The sequence below is a fragment of the Monomorium pharaonis genome, chromosome 1 (assembly GCF_013373865.1).
Source record: "Monomorium pharaonis isolate MP-MQ-018 chromosome 1, ASM1337386v2, whole genome shotgun sequence".
NCBI lineage: Eukaryota > Metazoa > Arthropoda > Insecta > Hymenoptera > Formicidae > Monomorium > Monomorium pharaonis.
The window spans coordinates 26,153,805-26,172,875 of NC_050467.1; the positions used below are offsets into that span (position 1 = coordinate 26,153,805).

Genomic DNA, 19,071 nt, shown 5'->3' on the forward strand with positions numbered 1-19,071 from the left:
TTGAGCGATGATGTCGCGCACCGACATTGCGTGTAAAATATTAGTGAATTAGGGACGATTTAATTGCGATCAAGGATATCATACCTACCTACCCTGTACTCTAGTGGACATGGGCCAAAAACTCGGTATATTATATTAATATACGTTCAAGGTTGGCCCATCGCCATGACCAATGAAGTAGCAAAAAGGAGAAGTGGCGAAAATACGGGGGTGGAAGGGAGGGAGAAAAGGAGGGAGAGAGGAGCAAAAGAGCGAATTGTCATCCAATCACATTTTTACGCACTCCAAATTTTTATCCTCGTCATTTGTATCATAGCAGCCGTGTGTTTAAAGACGACTCCACATTATGTGTATGTAATCAAAATTGTAACTGATAAAACGTTAATAAAAAAACGATATCCGAAATCCCGCCTATTGTGTCATCGTTGTCCCTGATCTTCTGGCAATTCCGACTGCTACAATTAAAAGTATCCGCGTGATTCGATTTTGGTCCAATTTATTATTATTTCTAACATTAATTAATTTTTTTCGCACGACTTTGTTTAAACATAACGCTAGTGGAAATCGATGACTAGAGTTTCTCAAGTAAGATTTTGAAAATTGTTCGCCTTTTTGAGACTAATAAGAATCTTTTCAAAAACGTTTATCAATTTAAATCTACAATTAAAAGTAAACATTACAAGTAAAACGATTAATTCAATAGTTTACATGTGTATACATCACTTTTCTTCATCTTTTTGGATTTGGAAATAGATAAAACACGTTAAATCATGTCTAAAACTATTATAAAGTATAAATCTAACAATGTCACCAAATTGGCCTACCAGTGACGTGGTCACAGGCTGTAATATCGGAAATATGTTTATATGGAGAAAGATTATCTCTACGTCTGTCTATTTAGTAACTGTCATGCATTCTATGCGAGCTGGGCATACGGATAAGGCACAGAAATATACAGATAAGGCTTTTAATCAAATCGAAAACTAAAAAGTAAGTATTTAAATACTTTGTTCCCAAAATAATTTATTCTAATTAAGACAATTCTTTTCATACATTTACGAAGATCACATTCAAAATTATATTTTTGATTTTTTAACTTATTTTTTGTAAATGGTACAATACGTCATCCCATAGTTTATTTTTTATTTTCTGTACATTAATTTAATATAGCATTGTATTTATTGCTATTTTACAGTTAAGATTGTAGTTTAATTGTAATGGTACATTTATAATTATATTGATTGATTTTTTTCACGGTTGTTGATAATAAATCTACTTTGCCCATGTTTTAATTAATGCTCTTGGAACATATAATCATGTGCCGGCTTGTAATGGGAAATAAAAGCGTGGCTCTTACGGAAATTTCTCAGATTTATTAACTTTGCAGGTGACAGCCTATGTTACTTAAAGACTATAGACCACATTCACAATTTCCATAAAAGCCCCGCTTTTTCCCATTACAAGCTGGCACATAAATGTATATTTCAAAAACATTAAGTGAAACACGGACAAAATAGGTTTATTATCAATAACTGTAAAAGAAAATAAACATAATTATAAACGTACAATTATAATTTAGCTACAAATAACAAATTTTTTTAATGTGATCTTTGTGAATGTATGAAAAGAATTGTATTAATTATAATAAATTGTTTCGGAAACAACAAAGTACTTAAATAATTACTTTAAACAATTAATTTTTCAATTTAACTAAGAGCCATATCGGTATATTTCTGTGTCTTATCCATATATCCGGCTTACATAGAATGACAATTACTAAATATATTAAGACAATTCTTACAAATAATCCTTAACCATCTATATAAACATATTTCCAATATTGCAGCTTGTGATCATGTCATCGACAGGGTATCGATCATGTAATTTTTCCTCTAGGGCGGAAAAACGAAAAGTTTCAAATTACTATCTCTTTCTATTTAACACTAATAGAAAGAGATAGTTACATGAAACTTTTCACGTTTCCGCCCTAAGGAAAAAGTTACATGATTGCTGCCCTGATCAGCGTGGCATTATAGTCTGGAAACTTTGTTGTGTTTCAGACAATTTCAATATATTGCAAAAAAATAATAAACCGTACACTTTATCCTATTATTTTTATTTAACTACGTTATATTTGGTACCTTCAAGTAGACACGTTCAGTCAGCCACACTGTTAATTCCGAGCTTTGAAGTTAATTATGTTATATAATATTCAAGCGAGAATATCCGATAAAAAATACAATAATAATAATACTTAAATACAAAATTATTTATAAAAAATACATTGTGACACTTACTCGTAGTAAACATTTAACAATTAAGACATTTTCTATATTGCATATGCATTGCTGTTGAACAATATTTTATTTAAGAAAAATTATTGTAAAGAAAAAAGTTTGATCATATTATTTAATCCTGAATATGAAGGTATAAGTTAACAATTTTAACTTATTTCTATTTGATAGATTAAAATATATAGATTGCACAAGTAAAATTAATTTTCGTTGTAAATATTTTATTTTCTTATGATTAATAACTAAATTATTTGAAATAATATAATGAATAAATTTCTTTAAATGAATTGCTTTTGAAAAAAAGTAACTTAAAAAATTTATTCGTAGACTTTATAAAAAGAAATCCCTTTATATTAACTTACTTAAGCCTTGATAAAAAATATAAACATATTCTTTTTTCTTTGATAAATTAAAATTCTTAATTGATATTTTTACAACAATCAGATTTTTAGCAATTATAATAACGCAAATATCTGCTTGTAATATTAAGTTACACACTCTAATATTACAATATGAGATAATAATTATCAAAAATAAAAGACAGGTCTATTATTTACTGTTCAATATACGGAAAAAAATATGTGAAATTAAAAGCGCAATGCTTTTGTCATATATTATCGGCTGATCAAGTACTGCAATGTAAATGCTACTTACCAAATAAATATCGCAATGTCATCCGCCCCGGAAGCGATCTATATCAAGATTGTCACGATCTGCAAATGAGAAAAGAACGCACATTAAGATAGCGAAAAAATTCCTTTCCCGCGCGATTAACGTTGCACGTCACAATTGATCGAGTGTCGCGCAATCGGGCGATCTTCACTTGAACGAATATTAATAAATACCGAATTATAACGTAAAATTGATATGTGTTACACTTACCAATTAAGTGATTCGCGATGCCACTTGTTCCGGAATCAGTCCATTCTGCGTTCGTCGCGATCTGAAAGTGATACGCAAATTAAGCTGACGTGAATGACTTCGTCTCTTTCGCGCGATCAACTGCAAGCGAGTGACGCCGCGACGCGCGATACGCCGAATCTTTTTGCAGCATCCATCCTCTCCGTGTAATACGACGATGGAAAGTTTCGATACTGGCATCGCTAGATACGCGTCTCTACATGTCGATTGCCCACATGAATAATCGATGATGTGACCGTCTTTTTCCGATATTACGAGTAACGCGTATTGTCCAATATATAGAAAATGCATAAACAGAAAGTTAAGATTGGGAACATAGCTCAAGTTACAATGCAGATATGACTTACCGAGTAGATATGGCGCGACATTTGCCCCGGCACCGATCCATGTCAGACTTGCCGCGACCTGCAAATGAGAAAGAAATACGATTAAGATGGCGGAGGGATTCCTTCCCGCGCAATCGACTTCGCAATATCACCTATTGACATGTCGCTACGAGTCGCGATCTTCGCTCGAACAAGCGTTCACAGATACGCGTTCGAACGAATTACAATGCAAGCTTGATGCGTGTTATATTTACCAATTAAAAGATTCGCGATGGTTTCCGGAGCCGATCCACCTTGCGTCCGTTACGTTCTAACAGCGACACGCAAAAAGGTGGAGTGAAACGGCTTCGTCACTCTCGCGCGGTCAACTTCACGCGTCAAAAGTGACGCCGCGTCGCGCGATTAACTTCACGCGCCAAAAGTAACGCCGCCCCGCGGGGTCGGTACGCCGAATCTTTTTACAGCAACCTTGCTGCCAGTCATCCTCTCCGTGCAGCACGATGGTGCAAAAAGATTCGATACTGGCGTCGTTGAGTACGCGTCCTTATATGTCGATTGCCCACACGAATAATTGATGATGCGACAACTGTCTTTTCGATATTACGGGCAATACGTATTATTGTCCAATATATGGAAAATGCATGATGCCTCGTCTACAAAAGTCGCAAGCAGCCAGTTGCGACTTGCGACAGCCAATGAACGTCTAGTTTTTAGTTCAAGCTTCGACAGTCATTGGCTGTCGCGAGTCGCAACTGGCTGCTTGCGACCATTGTAGACGAGGCTTGAGTGCAAATTAAAACTGGAAACTTAGGATCAAGTACGATTTGACTGTACTTACAGAATAGATATGGCGCGACATTGGCACCGGCATCGGTCCACATTCCACATATCAGACTTGCCGCGATCTGCAAATGAGAAAGGAATGCGATTAAGATGGCGAAGGGATTTCTTCCCGCGCAATCACCTTCGCGTATCACGATTGACATGTCGCTACGAATCGAGTTTGATCTTCGCTCAAACAAGTGTTGACAGATACGCGTTTGAATGAATTACAAGGCAAGAATGATACGTGTTATATTTACCAATAAGAGATTCGCGATGCCGCTTGTTCCGGAGCCAATCCACCTTGCGCCCGTTACGTTCTCACAGCGATATGCAAAAGGATGGAATGAAACGACGTCATTCTCGCGCGCGGTCCGGATTTACTACTTCAACAGTGTTACCAACCTGCGGAAATTGAAATTGCATTGCCTAGAGAATTTTGTTAGTACCAACATTTTCTCATCTAGGGTGCGTTCCACTTAATGCCCGCAACGCTCGCGAGCGTTGCTTATATCCTTGTTTAATATTTGATAACCAACAAGGATGAAATGATTCCACGGTCGTTGCGAGCTTTAAGTGGAACGCACCCTTAGTTTTCGGGAAAATGTCGTGTAAAATAATATATATCTAAAAAATAATATTGTAAAGGTTTAGAGAAATTAACAACATATATATTTATATAATATTTATATTTAAATAATAACTGATGGTTTATCATACACATTCTATTATACATACATATATATGTATATATATCTGGCAGTTTTCTAGCAATATATTTTATACATAATATATCTGGCGCGATTTTTTTCTAGCGGTATTTTAAATCGAATTTAGCGGATTATTTTTTCAGGAGTTGGGAACACTGCATCGAGCACATGCTCGCGCAATTGCTCCGCTCCTTCGCCGTGTCCTCGACTCCTCGTCCTCTTGCGATCAATGGTTATGTATGCGCGGTTATGTGTCGCGGACGACGACGACGACGGTCGCAGATACCTGGTATAATTAGCTTCACGACGACTGATCAGGTATGTCCTGATCTGGGGAAAAAAGACGACACTTCTCGTGTGATATTTCTTTTATCGGCGACGGTGAATAGAAAAAAATCGAGGTCGGGAACCGGAGCATAAGAAGGTGTTACGCAGCAATCGTCGTCACGAGTTCGCGACACTTATCTATAGATCCCGAGATTCGTAAATGAGACGACGGATGAACTGATCGCTCTCCGTGCGAGGAATTCGTAGTCGAGAACGAACGATGTACACGTGGAAGCTGACCGGTCATGTTCTCAGGAAATTTAGTCCCAGCAGTAACAACAGCAGGTTAGCACTTGTTTTGCAGCACTGCGGTCCGAAGACGCAAGGTCGCGGCAAGCTGCTCGGCAATTATCGCAAGAAGATAAGCTCGTGGTTCCGGGAGCAGGGCACGCAGGTAGCCCAGGCCTGCAAGAGGCAGTTTGAATTTGTGGCGGCTCAGCGAATTAGAAGGTGCATACAGGTGTTTCACCTTTACACAAGGATATGGGACGAGGTGGCACTAAGAGAGTTCATGCGGCTATGGAGGCTCAGACTCGCCAAGAACGCCAAGAGTTTTCTAATAAGCGCAGCTGGCATCAGCGTTTACAATTGGGATTGTAATAGAATAAGCGACGAAGAAATTTATAGGTGATTGCTTGTTAGAAAACAAAATATGCAAATAATCTAAAAATAATCCTTTTCGATATTTTATATTGCAGGTATAATTGTGAAATTGAAGGTATTTATAGATTAAGAGATTCTACAGTAGTCTGTGCAAAGTGTCATTTGCGCATTATTATTGATACCATACAGCCTGATGTAAAATATTGTAAATGTGGAGTTCAGCCTTCTGCTTCTAATGAAGATTGTAAGTTTTTATTTGGTAAATTATTTAATATTGAAATATTTTTTGTTTATATATAAGATATCTCTGTATTTATGTTAAATTTATATGTGATACAAAATGTGTGCAGTAGATGGCTGGCAACCTTTTATTGAGCGACAGGATATGTTAATATGGAGGAAAATAGAGCCTGATTCGGGTGGATTATTTGCCTACAAAGTATACGGTTCATTTTCCGACGTTACTGCCGAGGATTTTCTGCAAGTACAAATTGATGTAGATTACAGAAAGCAATGGGATCCTACTGCTCAAGAATTACAAATTATCGAGACTGATCCAAAGTCTGAATCATCTGTTAATCGCAGCACTGATGTTATCCATTGGGAAATGATTTGGCCTGTAGGTGTAGCATAATATATAGTCTTTTTTAATGAGTTTTTTTCACTTAATGATTTATTAATTTGATTTTGTGCAGAAATTATTTTCTAACAGAGATTATGTATATCAACGACGATGGGTGGTGGATAAAGAGAAGGGTCTTGTAGTCATTGTCAGTCGAGTGACAGAACATCCTGATGTACCAGAAAGACGAGGAATTTATAGGTATATAAGACAGTCGACATACAACATTCAAGAGTCTATCTACATTATGTGTTTACACTGCAGGCAAAAAAAGTTTGGAAATGTACTATGTAATTTTTTAGCACCTTACAAAAGATGTTTGTAAATTTGTTATACCTTTCATGAAATGCAAGAAAAATGCAAGCGTGTCCTAACTTTTGATTTGTGAATATATAAAGAAATTTTTAATGTTTTTTTCTACCGAAGTATATTAATTTTAATCTCGGTTTATTCTATTCTTTTCTAGTTTTAAAAATTAAAAATTGATAAAAATGGACATAAGTTGATTGATTCAATTCTTGACTCAATATTTTTTAGTATTTTATCATTAAATTATTTACCTCAATAATTAATTTAGTAACTAATAGAGTAGATTCCCAATGTGGGAATTTTTAAAAAATATAAAACTTTATCATAGCAATACATAAAAAATATCTTAATATGTACTAAAAAATTGTATTTTTTGCTGGCCAAATTCAGTCTGAAAAAAAAAATTACTCTAAAATTTGACCCATTTTTGTTACTGTTTTATTATTAATTACGATTTTATAAGTTTTGTTGACAAATTAGTCGTTAAATCTTGTTTAAAAAAAATGAACTTTTTCCATGAAATTTTGTTCCATCTCCTTTTTTGTAAATAAAACAAAAATAACTAATTTTTATAAGTTGATGTTATCCCTTCAAGATGAATTCAGGTAGCAAAAAAATAGTTTATTACACATTAGTATATTCTCTTTGTATTGCTCAAGCTTCATAATTTTCGAATTGAGGATCTTCTCTTGTAAGTAGTTGAAAAGAGTGTAGTAAAATTAAACATTAAAATAAGAGAAAATTATTTCTTTTTTATTAATAAATAATTAATAAGTTAATATTTTTATGTAACAGAGTCAAGACATATTGGTCATACATGGTGATAAAGCCTTACACAAATTTCCATGAGCCAGGTATAGAGTTTGGACTCACTTACTTTGACGATCCTGGTGTTGCTGTACCATCTGCTGTCACTGCATGGGTAGCATTGAGAGGTTTGTCACAATAGTGAAATAAATTGAAAAACTTTCAATGCATTTATAATATATCACTAATTCTAACAATTATTTTAGGTTTACCAGATTTTCTCATTCGTATGAGACAGGCCTCAAAGGATTACAAAAAATATAAACTGATAAAAAAGAATACATCCGACAGTAATCTTACTTTGTCTGAAGAGAACGTTTCCAAAGAGCAAATCAAACTTGATATAGAAGATAAATTAAAGAGCAATAAAAAATCAATGAGAGACTATAAAGATCAACAGGACGATCCTACTAACAGTACTAACCAATTAGATTTAACGCATGGCGCACAAGATCCTGATTTGACGGAAAATGAAAGTAAGGATACCACTGCTACACCCAAAGAAGAGCAAGGTTTATTGCATTATTTCTATCTTACAAAATTATTTGCATTTTTGGATTTTTGACATATAGATTTAACGTAGTAACTTTTGACTAGTAGATGTTTTAACGTGATTTCGCATGGAGGAAACAATAATCTGCTGATAAAGCTATTGAACATATTCACCGATGACATTGTGGAACAAGTGACATTTTATTAACGTATATTGGATAATATGTGATTTCACACATGGATAGATAATAAGAATGAAATTATGAATACGTTAACTATTTACCTTCCGTTTTTAAAAAGTATGGTTTCCATTTTTTATAAAAAAAAGAAACAAAAATATTAATCAAGAAATGAGACTGATTAAACATGTCATCATCTTTAGTTCATTTGTTCATCAAATTTGTATTGTGTCGTAAGATAATTAATAAGAGTAAGCAGAATGTAATCTAATTTTTAGACTGTGGAATGCAACATGTCGAGAGCTCTGCTTAATTGATATAATTTATGTAGTATAAAAGTATATTGTACAAAGCAAACTTGAATTTATGGTATCACTAAACACAAAATACATGTAAGATGTATTTGTATATGTGTATATCTATATATTCTTTAACTCATTTATTCACTGTGTTTGTGTGTCTGTGTGTGTGTGTGTGTGTGTGTGTGTGTGTGTGTGTGTGTGTTACAAGTGCAATTTATCATAATAAAAATTTTAGTCTCTTTTTAATCTTATATTTTTTCAAATTTTTTAATTAATTAATAAAGTTTTTTTATTGCTATTAAATTCCAGACTTGATTCTAAGAAACATTAGTAAAATTTTGTTATTATAGCTGAGCAAACTTTTGTCTTTGTCATTTTGGAGGCATAAAAAGTATATATGTATATAGTATACAAATATATCTTAGTGTTTTGTATTGTATATATAATATATAATATAAACATGTACACATAGTGTAAATACATATAAATATATTTAACATATATTTATACACATATAAAAATAATGTTGTTACACTTTTTGAACTGTGTAATAATGATTACAAAAATTATAATTATGTCATGTAAATAAATTATATACGTTAACCATTTGAAGGTAATAATAAATAATGAACTTTATATCTACTTTTCATATATATATATATATATATATATATATATATATATATATATATATATTTACATATCATTTTTTAATCATTTATCAAGGGGCATTACAGAAAGATATGCTAAAAAATAAATTTATTTTGCAGGACAAATAAAAACGTTTATATATTTTTAAAAAAATACAAGTTATATATTTATAAAAACGTATATAATCTTTATATCCTTTTTATATTATTTTCATCTATTATTGCATGAGACATAAAAGTGTCACCTTCTATGTCTAATTGAAATAAAATCTCTTCTGGTAAATTCTTCGGTGTAGATGTAAAACCTGAGCAATCCTCATCGTGACATTTCTGAAATATCTGTTTTGTATTTAAATCCACAATCCAATATACATTATTGCTTTTATGATACCTGCCAATGTTTTCACAGTACCTGTTAAATAATGTAAGTATTATACTATGTGCTGTCTGTTTAACAAGATGCATATATATATATATATATATATATATACATATGTATATATGTATATACATATTATAGAAAAATAAGAGATTTTGTAAGTATTTGATTATAGATTACAGTTATAATTACCTGTTGCCGTAAATTTCATATCTCAGTGTTTTTTCCAAATACCTAACAATACGTATCTTGCCAGGGTCAATGAGACTGCGAATGTACCTATCTATCTCAGGATATGGTGAGGTCTGGTCGTTTTCCTCGCTTTTAATGGATCGCATTGGTGTTTTCAAGTAAAGTTGAGCTTTTACGTCGCTTCGATTAACAAATTCGAGTAGAATTAAATTCTGCTTGTTTGGAAAATACGATATCAGAGAATCCAGGAAGATTCCTAGCTCCTTCTCTTTGCACTTGTTCACTGCGTTGTGCACACAATCTGCAGAGACTGTTAGGTATGATTGTTTTCCCCATTTGGTAGATAGATACAGTCTGAAATGTCTATTCTTCGTATAAACGCCATTATCAATAAACAATTTTTCACCATGTTGTGTCATCACTAACATCTCCTGAATATCTGCCTTGTTAAAGTGATTCAGAATTCCATGTATTGGCATGTCTGACCTCAAGTAAAGCAGAATATCGTTGCATATGGTTTTAATAAACTTTCCAACATGTGAGTTGTCCTTAAATGCCATATCTTTCATAGTAAAAATCACGTGCCTGCTGAATTTCTTAATGGACGTAGAATCCAATATTAGAAAGTTACTTCTGTCGCATAACAGATGATAATGATTGAGCAAGTACGCTCGTATGATATCTATCAGCGTCTTGGTCATGCGTGGTCCATTACAAAGTGGATTTAGCTCAAGTGGATATTCTAAGTCCAAGTATAACCAACATGGTGAATTCTTTGGTATTATCTGTTGGAGTTATAATAATTTTCTGTAAGGTGCTATGCATTTTTAATTCTTTATATGTGTACATAAAAAATATAAAGTATAAATACACATTTATATATTAAAATATATCACTTATATTAACACTTATTGTCAAATAATTCACAATATTTTAGAATTGATTGTACACGATACAATTAAAATTTTGAATAGAAAAAAAACTTTATGCATATTAGAATAAATTCTCTCAAACTTTACTTAAATTAAGCATAATTACATAAATATATTTATGTTCGATAAATAAAGACTAGAATTCTAATAATACTTAAAAGGTGATTAAAGTGGAAAGGGATTATTATCCTTGGAATCTAAAGCAGATGTCTCTTTTACATCCAAGATAAACATTTAAATGTTCTTCTACACTGTTGTTCGGCATGCTCACCTCGTACGAGCATCTCTCTTCTTGTGGCTTGATTTTGTAATACCACCAATAGACCTCCGGATGCACAACGACGAATCTGCGACCACCGTCACTGGGCCGCTCGTACACGAAGGTGCATAGCGTGTCCGTTCTGGTGCTGTGTTCGGCAGCCGCAGCCAGTGCATCAGCCTGTTTGTAAAACTCCTGCCAATACTGAGTCGGGCCTAATATGTGCGAAGGCATAACCCGATACTGTTTCACCCAGCAAATGTTAGACCTGGTGTAAGAATCGTCGTTTTTCTTCTTATAAAAAAAAAACTTTATTTCACAAATTTTTACAATTATTACTTATAACTACGTGATTCTGAGTACTACGTACTGTGAACTGTTAACTGAGAGAACTGACTCTGTCGTCGAAGGGTGCCCTATTTATATGGGTAGAATGACGTATTATGTTTACTAGAAAAAAAGGGAAATTCCATACACTCAGAGGAGAACAATGTAAAGTATTTCTTAAAAACAGAATAATGGAAAATATACATTAGGAGTATATCTCTAATCCTCTGTAAGTGCATTCCGTAGATGATAAGTAGTTTTATGCTTAATAACAATATATCTTAATTCTGTCTAAGTGCATTCCTAAAATACGTGGACGATGCTCACACCTCCCTCCTTATAAAGAAATTTGAGGTTTATTCAAATTTTGGTTCGGACTAATCGTCTAATTGCTGGTTCTAGTTCATTATTAACATGTAGAGCATGAGGCGTGTAATGTACATGTTGCGTAGGTGCGCGATTTCCAAAGCTGCACTGATTATAGCAATTTCCACACAGCTGTTTCAATAGATAAATAATGCTTGAAAATAATCCGATTTTATAAAGAAATACAAACAGGACAGAGCCAAGGGCTATATATCCTGCCAATTGAAGATAATACATAAATTTTTCTTTCCATGTAATGGTTCTTTGATGTGTTGATATTCGTTCCGCTATGTTATCTAATTCTTCTAAAGTTTTGCCTAAAGTTTGCAATCGTTCCGGTTCAATATGAGTTTCTTTTATTAAGTCCATAGGTATATCTGTTAATTGATATTGAAAGAGTGTCTCATTAATTGATTTTTGATCTATTAAATGAATAGTCTTGTGTATTTCGATTTCGTCTACAGCTATATTGTCAGGTTTTAAAGTAGCTGTATTGGAAATTACTGTACAATCTGGTTCTAAATGAAGTATAAAATTTCGAAAGACTCGTGCGCTACGAGGTATTTTATCGGAACAAAGTACATGCACCAGCTCTTCTTTTGGAGCTATACCAATCCAATCCCGATTTGTATGGAGTTGGATCCATAAAGTGTTTTGAATTTGCATGTACTTAGTTGTACATTTTTCTGATTCGCATACAATTTATCTAGCTCGTTATTATAATAGGTCGCGTCGGTATCATCTAAAGTTCCAAATAATGTTTTGCTGACTTCACCTATAAAATTAAATAATCCGCGCTTGGTTCTATTTAACTTTTGAAATCCGGCTAAATATTGAACGTTCTCTACTTCGTTTTCTATTTCGCTTAGTTGATCTAATCGCTTAGTTATTCGTTTTTGGGAGGAACATATCCATTTCCTTTCACTAACACAATAATGGTTAAGTAAATCAGTATACGCTTTTTTAAGTATAGCAAAGTTTTTCTCTAAATCCGATAAATCATATCCTACTACAATCTTCCATTGTTCGTGGTATAATTTTACTTTATCTAAAGTTTCAAGGTAAATTACTTCACTATCATCTAGCTGAGCGATCTTGAACTTCTCTCTCTCTACATTGTCAGTAAGATGACCCTGGGGAATCAGGAGAAGAAGTATCGGAATGATTCGTATCAGATCCATTCCCGTTGCCTGAAACGAAAGGTTTAATATCACTTCTGTGATATTGTTTAATTTCTCCGTTTTCTCTAATATGATATGTTATGAATTTGTCATGTCGAACAACAGGAAAAGGACCTTTCCATTGTGGCTCGAATGACTTGGCATTGAAATTCTTTACAAGAATCAACTCATTGCTTTCAATTGGTACGTAATTTTTGATAGGAATATTGGAATTTTGATAGTCGCGTATGCTCCTACGCGCTTCTTCCAATTTATTTTCGTGTTGAAAACGTGAGTCTTCAATTTGTTTTTGAAGGGTTACCCTTTCATCTTCTTCACTGAAGATGTGATTTGGTTCCCTACCGAATTGTAACTCGTAAGGCGTATAGCCTGTATTTTTATTAACTGTGCAATTGTATGTGAGCATTGCTTGGGGTAGTATCATATCCCATTGCTCTTGTTCGTTAATGTAATGTCTAATATATTCGGTTAGTATTAAGTGTGATCTCTCATTTTTTCCGTTCGATTGCGGGTGATAAACTGAAGTTAGTACGTGTTTTACATGCAATTTATCACAAAGTGTCTTAAATTCGTTAGAAGTAAATTCTAAAGCGTTATCGGAAAGTAGTTCTTTAGGTTTTCCGAAATATCTGAGCCAGGAGTACCACAAGGCTCTAATAATCGCGGCCGTAGATTTATCTACTAGAGGTTCTACGAGAATATATCGTGTCAGGTAGTCTTGGGTAACAAGGATATACCGGTTTCCTCTGTTTGTTATTTCAAACGGTCCCATGATATCGATGGATATTTTGTCATTTGGAGTTTGTGGGATATCAGGAGAAGAATAGATGTAAGGTTTTTGAGTACCTGGCTTGTTGAGTTGACATAATTCACACTTGTCAATGAATTCTTTGACGTCAACAGTTATGTTTGGCCAATTGTATTTTTGTCTAATCTTTTGAAGCGTCTTTTCTGTTGAATAATGACCGCCTAATATGCCGGAATGTGCATCCGATATAATTTCATTTTTATTTTTAATTTCTGGAAGATACTGAGAAACGTAAATGTATAATTTGTCTCCAAGATAATATTCGTCGATAACTGAAATCAATTTACTAACTTCCTTCTGATCGTGTATTATATTTAGATGATGATCGTTCTCAGTTAAAAAGTCATGTAGTTGAATACTTAATTGTCTGTGAGTTGCGTGAGGAGATACATAAACTTCGTTTTCTCTAGTAATTTCAGGAGGGGTTTCGATAAATAGTATTGTTTTATTGGTTTGCCTACCGACTTGATTTCTTACTATTATTTGTTTATTCATTTTTGGTTTGGATGAGGATGGAATTGAGGGAGAAGATGATGGTCCCTTTTGTATTTCGTAATCGTTTTCAGGTAAGTATTCGTTCGTTGGAGTTGGTAGTGGAAACTTATCTTCAAACCATTGAGACGGTCGTTCTTCTATTATCGTCTTAGTTTTAGACTGCAAGTTGTACGTGTTAATTAAAGCGTCTATAGTGTTTCGTGTCTTGGTATTAATAGGTCCTATGAAATATAACGTCCATTTGTCAGGATCAGCATTTGTATCCTCAATGATTGGTGATATTAAAGTTAAGAGATTTTCCAAGGAGACAGATTTCGGATCAATATTTAACCATCCCGGAACTGGATCTTTGTTAAAAGCAATCTTAATTTCGCGTTTCTCTTTTATTATGTCTGATAATATGTGTTCGATATCTTCATCGGAAAGATAGGAATCGATTGCATTTACTGGAATTCGTGACAGTCCGTCGGCGTTAGTATTAGTTTTTCCCGGTTTATAAACAATTTCGTAATCGAATTCTTCTAATTTAAGTCTCCATCTCATTAATCTGGAGTTAGGATCTTTCACGTTCATTAGCCAGACTAAAGGTTTATGGTCCGTTACGATTGTAAATTTTTTTCCGTATAAATATTGTCTAAAATGTTTTGTCGCCCATACAATCGCGAGTAATTCTTTTTCCGTAGTGCTATATCGAGTCTCTGCTTTATTAAGCGTTCTAGAGGCAAAAGCCAATGGCTTGTCTTTGCCTATTGTTCCTTGTGAGAGTATTGCCCCGATGGCCTCATTAGATGCGTCAGTGGTCAAAACAAACGGTCTGTTCCAGTCAGGATAAGATAATACAGGTTGCGTTATTAACTTGGATTTGAGAGATTCAAAAGAATGTTGTTGTTCGTTAGTCCATTGAAAGGTTGAGGATTTTTGGAGTAATCGTGTTAACGGTTTCGCTATCTTGGAAAAGTCTTTGATAAATTTACGGTAGTAACCGACTAGCCCAAGGAATTGTTTGATTTCTTTCGGATTTCTTGGTACTGGGTAAGTTTTTACCTTCTCGATTCGATTAGGGTTAGGTTGTATGCCTTGTTCCGAAATAACGTGCCCTAAATATTCAAGTTCCGGTTTGAGGTATTCGCACTTATCGGGTTGTAATTTTAGCCCGACCTGTCTAAGTCTTTCAAATAATATTCTTAAATTTTTGTTATGCTCTTCGATTGTTTTTCCATAAACTATTATGTCGTCTATATAAACTAAGCAATTATTACCAATTAATCCCTTTAAGCCCCGATTCATCATTCTTTGAAAGGTAGGAGGTGCATTTTTTAAACCGAAGGGCATTCGAGTGTATTCATAATGTCCGTTTGGAGTAGAAAAGGCTGTTTTCTGAATGTCTTTGGGATGCATGCCGATTTGATGGAAACCCGATGCCAGATCAAAAGCAGAAAAATATCGCGCATTACCTAACTGATCTAATATTTCGTCTATATTTGGAAGCGGATAAGCGTCTTGAATGGTCTTTTCATTAAGTTTTCTAAAATCTATTACTAATCTCCATTTGGGTTTACCAGAAGCATCCTGCTTTTTAGGTACAATCCAAAGGGGTGAATTATAAGGTGAATCTGATTCCTGTATAATTCCCTTTGCAAGCATGTCTTTAATCTGTTTCTTAATTTCCTCTTGGTGTATTGGAGGATAACGATATTGTTTTGTGTTAACAGGAATTTCGTCCGAGGTTTTAATTTCGTGTTCAATTAATTTAGTAAGAGGAAGAGGGTCTCCTGGTAAGGTAAAAATATCATGGAATTCCGTTATGATATCCCAGATCTCGCTGGAATGTTCTTGAATATGTGAAAGACGGGTATTTTCCTTCAATAGTTCTAAACGCGTGTTATCTAATATCTTTTCTGAAATGGGATAGATTGATGTCTCGTAAAAACTTTCAATGCCTTTTATCTCAGAATGTAAGTGTGACGGCAATATAGGTTTGTTAGAGTCATTCATTCTCGTGATCGCTCCAGTGTCATCTTTGAATATTACTAACACGTCTTGTTTTCTTTTCACGTTATCGGGATGCGGTTTATCGCACCTTTTAAATTCTTTTCCGCTTAGAATTAGTCGCTCGTTTGAAAATATAAAATTGTTTGCTGTGAGAAAATCAATACCTAGTATTCCCTGATGCTGTACTGGCGAATGATCATCTAATACATGAAATGTATGTTTCTTTTCAAATACCTCTACTACTACCGCGTATTTAGTTTTTATGGAGTGCGTAGTGACTCCAGATACAATTATTGCGTCTAACTTTAGTAAGTTATGATTTTCAATAAACATTTCATGTATTAAAGATATGTCTGAACCTGTATCTACTAAGAAAATAGTATCTTTGAAACCTGGAATCTTCAATTTAATTCTGGGTGCTCTGACGTACGTGCCGCCGGGTCCTTGGTAGACTTCTCGTCGTTGCTGTTGTTTAGGTCCTGATTGGCTGCATACAAATGATGCGATGCTCGGTCCGGTGGTTGATTGGGATGTTGGCGCTCGCGAAAATTTTGCTGTCCCTTTTGCAGGTGGAATGCCTTCGTTCTGCACTCCTTTTCTTCATGTCCACGCTTCTTACAATAGCTGCATTCCTTGGGTTGAAACCGTGTTTTTTCTTGAGAGAATCTTTTTGAAGATTCATAGCGTTGCATTCGCATTTTTCTTAGTCGGAGCTCTCCCTCGAAGGCTCTCGCTTTGGAGAATGCCTCGTTGAGCAGGCTGAACTCAAAACAATACAAATGATCACCAATCTCAGGTTTTACGTTGCGGCGAAACACTTCCACAGCTTTCTGCTGGTATAGCTGTTCCTGTACACAAATAGTTGCGATGCCAGTGCCCTGTGAATTTACTGCGTGAATGATTTCATCATGTATGCGAAGAAATCTATTTATGAATTCATCGATGGACTCGCTCTGACGTTGGATGCAGGTGTCTCTTTGCACTTCTAAAGCGGAGATATTCTGTGCTTTGCCGTAAAGATATCTCAGTTTTTCGTAAAACTGTGGAAAGTTTGGCGTAGTGTCTGTTCTAATTGAGTTTTTTGCTCTTCCCGTGAGTTTCTGTGCCACAATGCTACAGAGAAGCAGCTCATGTTGATCGACTGCTAATCGTTTTACTGCTGTTTGTATGTGGTTTATAAAGGTTTCCACATTATTTCCATCAAATTCCGGAATTAGTTGCATAACTTTATTGTAATTTTTTATAATGTTTTCAGGTTCAACAGTCTCTTCTCTTGTCGTTTGCAATGGAATTTGATTCGCATGTCCGTTTATTTTAATTTCCGTTATTTGATTTTTGAGTTCTCTTATTGCGTCTGTCATTTCGAGCATTTTGTCGGTTAATATGTTGAAAGTGAGCGTTTGCTCGCGGTTAGGACTCTGTGCGCGCGACATTGGAGCGGTAACGAAAATTCTTGATTCTAGAATATTGCTACCCTCGCTTGATTCCGTTTCAGAGGCAATTATTTCTCTTACCCCTCTGTACTCTGTCCACGCCAGTCTGTCCCCGTTGAGTTCGATACAGCAGGATAATCTTCGGGTCCTCCTCGGAGGTAACTAGTGCAACTAGTATATTGTCCTCGAAGTAAAAGCACTTTTCACTATTTGCTAATTATCCCGCACCGCTGCCACCAATTGTAAGAATCGTCGTTTTTCTTCTTATAAAAAAAAAACTTTATTTCACAAATTTTTACAATTATTACTTATAACTACGTGATTCTGAGTACTACGTACTGTGAACTGTTAACTGAGAGAACTGACTCTGTCGTCGAAGGGTGCCCTATTTATATGGGTAGAATGACGTATTATGTTTACTAGAAAAAAAGGGAAATTCCATACACTCAGAGGAGAACAATGTAAAGTATTTCTTAAAAACAGAATAATGGAAAATATACATTAGGAGTATATCTCTAATCCTCTGTAAGTGCATTCCGTAGATGATAAGTAGTTTTATGCTTAATAACAATATATCTTAATTCTGTCTAAGTGCATTCCTAAAATACGTGGACGATGCTCACACTGGATAGTGATCGCTTGTGTTGTATCTTGCCGTAAAATCTGTTCGGGGAAATTGGAACCATTTCGATCGGAATAAAATTGATGCGATTGTAACGAAATTTGCGCGATTACTGTCCACGTTCTGTCACGACTTCAAGCGTGCAGTGTATTGTCTTTCACGATCACGATATGTAAATATACCGTAGAAGCGGAACAGCTGATCGTGGCGTTTCCCGCCAATTTCAGCTAATGTCCACACATGTTCACGTGAGAGTCGAATGGAAGGAAAGCGCAGAAAGCGCTTTTACATATAAAAATATTCTATGCGCTTTCCCTCCATTCGATTTTTATATGAACAGTATCTTCAATCTGGAAACCCCGGTCTCTATGATGGTCTCTTGTGACAATCGCAATTAATAGGCTCGAATCTTGAAATCAGTTTACCCTTATTGTTATGAAATATTAAACAAGGATTAATATGCTCGTAAGCGTTGCAAGCATAGAGTTTCTGGTGGACAAATTTTAATAAAATTTTAAAGATGCATACATGAGTTAATCTTAAACTATTACTATTTATATTATTACGTTTAAATATTTATTTTATATATAGTAAACAAATATTTATATAAAAGAGAGAATTCTTAAAATATTGTTAACGTGTATATGTATTTTTCAAAGGTTTGCGTTATTTTTTGTTATTTAAATTGTTTACTTGCACAGGAAATTACATGTTATATATT

General features: G+C 34.4%; 4 protein-coding genes across 10 annotated transcripts in view; 2 read left to right on the forward strand and 2 right to left on the reverse strand.

Moving 5' to 3' along the window:
• Positions 1-8,234, forward strand: part of LOC105837396 (LIM domain-binding protein 2) — a 156,759-nt gene extending 148,525 nt beyond the window's left edge. Inside the window, exon 8 of the transcript XR_004962234.1 lies at positions 8,223-8,234. The gene's annotated coding sequence lies outside the window, so the exon portion shown is untranslated. The remainder of the gene's footprint in view (positions 1-8,222) is intronic.
• On the reverse strand, positions 3,180-4,841 carry LOC105828310. The gene is made up of 4 exons (XM_036289917.1): positions 4,624-4,841; positions 4,380-4,446; positions 3,563-3,620; positions 3,180-3,454 (listed from the first exon to the last, which is right to left on the reverse strand). The coding sequence occupies exons 2-4, from the start codon at positions 4,410-4,412 to the stop codon at positions 3,180-3,182; spliced, it is 366 nt and encodes a 121-aa protein (XP_036145810.1). The 5' UTR covers positions 4,413-4,446; positions 4,624-4,841.
• On the forward strand, positions 5,184-9,647 carry LOC105828487 (stAR-related lipid transfer protein 7, mitochondrial). Of its 7 annotated transcripts, none has more exons than XM_036283053.1 (7): positions 5,207-6,027; positions 6,099-6,247; positions 6,354-6,622; positions 6,699-6,826; positions 7,730-7,869; positions 7,948-8,217; positions 9,485-9,647. In XM_036283053.1, the coding sequence occupies exons 1-7, from the start codon at positions 5,621-5,623 to the stop codon at positions 9,511-9,513; spliced, it is 1,392 nt and encodes a 463-aa protein (XP_036138946.1). In that variant the 5' UTR covers positions 5,207-5,620; the 3' UTR covers positions 9,514-9,647. The 7 variants fall into 7 exon arrangements, with proteins under 7 accessions (XP_012522288.1, XP_012522287.1, XP_036138946.1 ...); XM_012666835.3 differs by lacking the exon at positions 9,485-9,647 and adding an exon at positions 8,339-9,338 and having other exon boundaries at positions 5,209-6,027; positions 7,948-8,253; XM_012666838.3 differs by lacking the exon at positions 9,485-9,647 and adding an exon at positions 8,339-9,338 and having other exon boundaries at positions 5,219-6,027.
• On the reverse strand, positions 9,477-18,968 carry LOC105840931 (DNA-directed primase/polymerase protein). Its single transcript, XM_036283062.1, has 4 exons — positions 18,356-18,968; positions 11,139-11,397; positions 9,936-10,720; positions 9,477-9,776 (listed from the first exon to the last, which is right to left on the reverse strand). The coding sequence occupies exons 1-4, from the start codon at positions 18,412-18,414 to the stop codon at positions 9,554-9,556; spliced, it is 1,326 nt and encodes a 441-aa protein (XP_036138955.1). The 5' UTR covers positions 18,415-18,968; the 3' UTR covers positions 9,477-9,553.
• Between the last annotated feature and the right edge of the window lie 103 nt (positions 18,969-19,071).

Bases quoted from the DNA above. Each gene is read 5' to 3' on its own strand.
- LOC105828310 (XM_036289917.1), bottom strand. From the start codon at position 4,412: ATGCCGGTGCCAATGTCGCGCCATATCTATTCT. The intron at 3,621-4,379 runs GTAAGTACAGTC...TCTCATTTGCAG, and splicing joins TGTCGCGCCATATCTATTCT to GTCGCGGCAAGTCTGACATG. The intron at 3,455-3,562 runs GTAAGTCATATC...TATCGGAAAAAG, and splicing joins TGTCGCGCCATATCTACTCG to ACGGTCACATCATCGATTAT.
- LOC105828487 (XM_012666833.3), top strand. From the start codon at position 5,621: ATGTACACGTGGAAGCTGACCGGTCATGTTCTCAGGAAATTTAGTCCC. The intron at 6,248-6,353 runs GTAAGTTTTTAT...AAATGTGTGCAG, and splicing joins TTCTGCTTCTAATGAAGATT to TAGATGGCTGGCAACCTTTT. The intron at 6,827-7,729 runs GTATATAAGACA...TTTATGTAACAG, and splicing joins GAAAGACGAGGAATTTATAG to AGTCAAGACATATTGGTCAT.
- LOC105840931 (XM_036283062.1), bottom strand. From the start codon at position 18,414: ATGGTTCCAATTTCCCCGAACAGATTTTACGGCAAGATACAACACAAG. The intron at 11,398-18,355 runs CAGTGTGAGCAT...CGATTCTTACAC, and splicing joins CAACACAAGCGATCACTATC to CAGGTCTAACATTTGCTGGG. The intron at 9,777-9,935 runs GTAATTATAACT...ATTATTTAACAG, and splicing joins TATGAAATTTACGGCAACAG to GTACTGTGAAAACATTGGCA.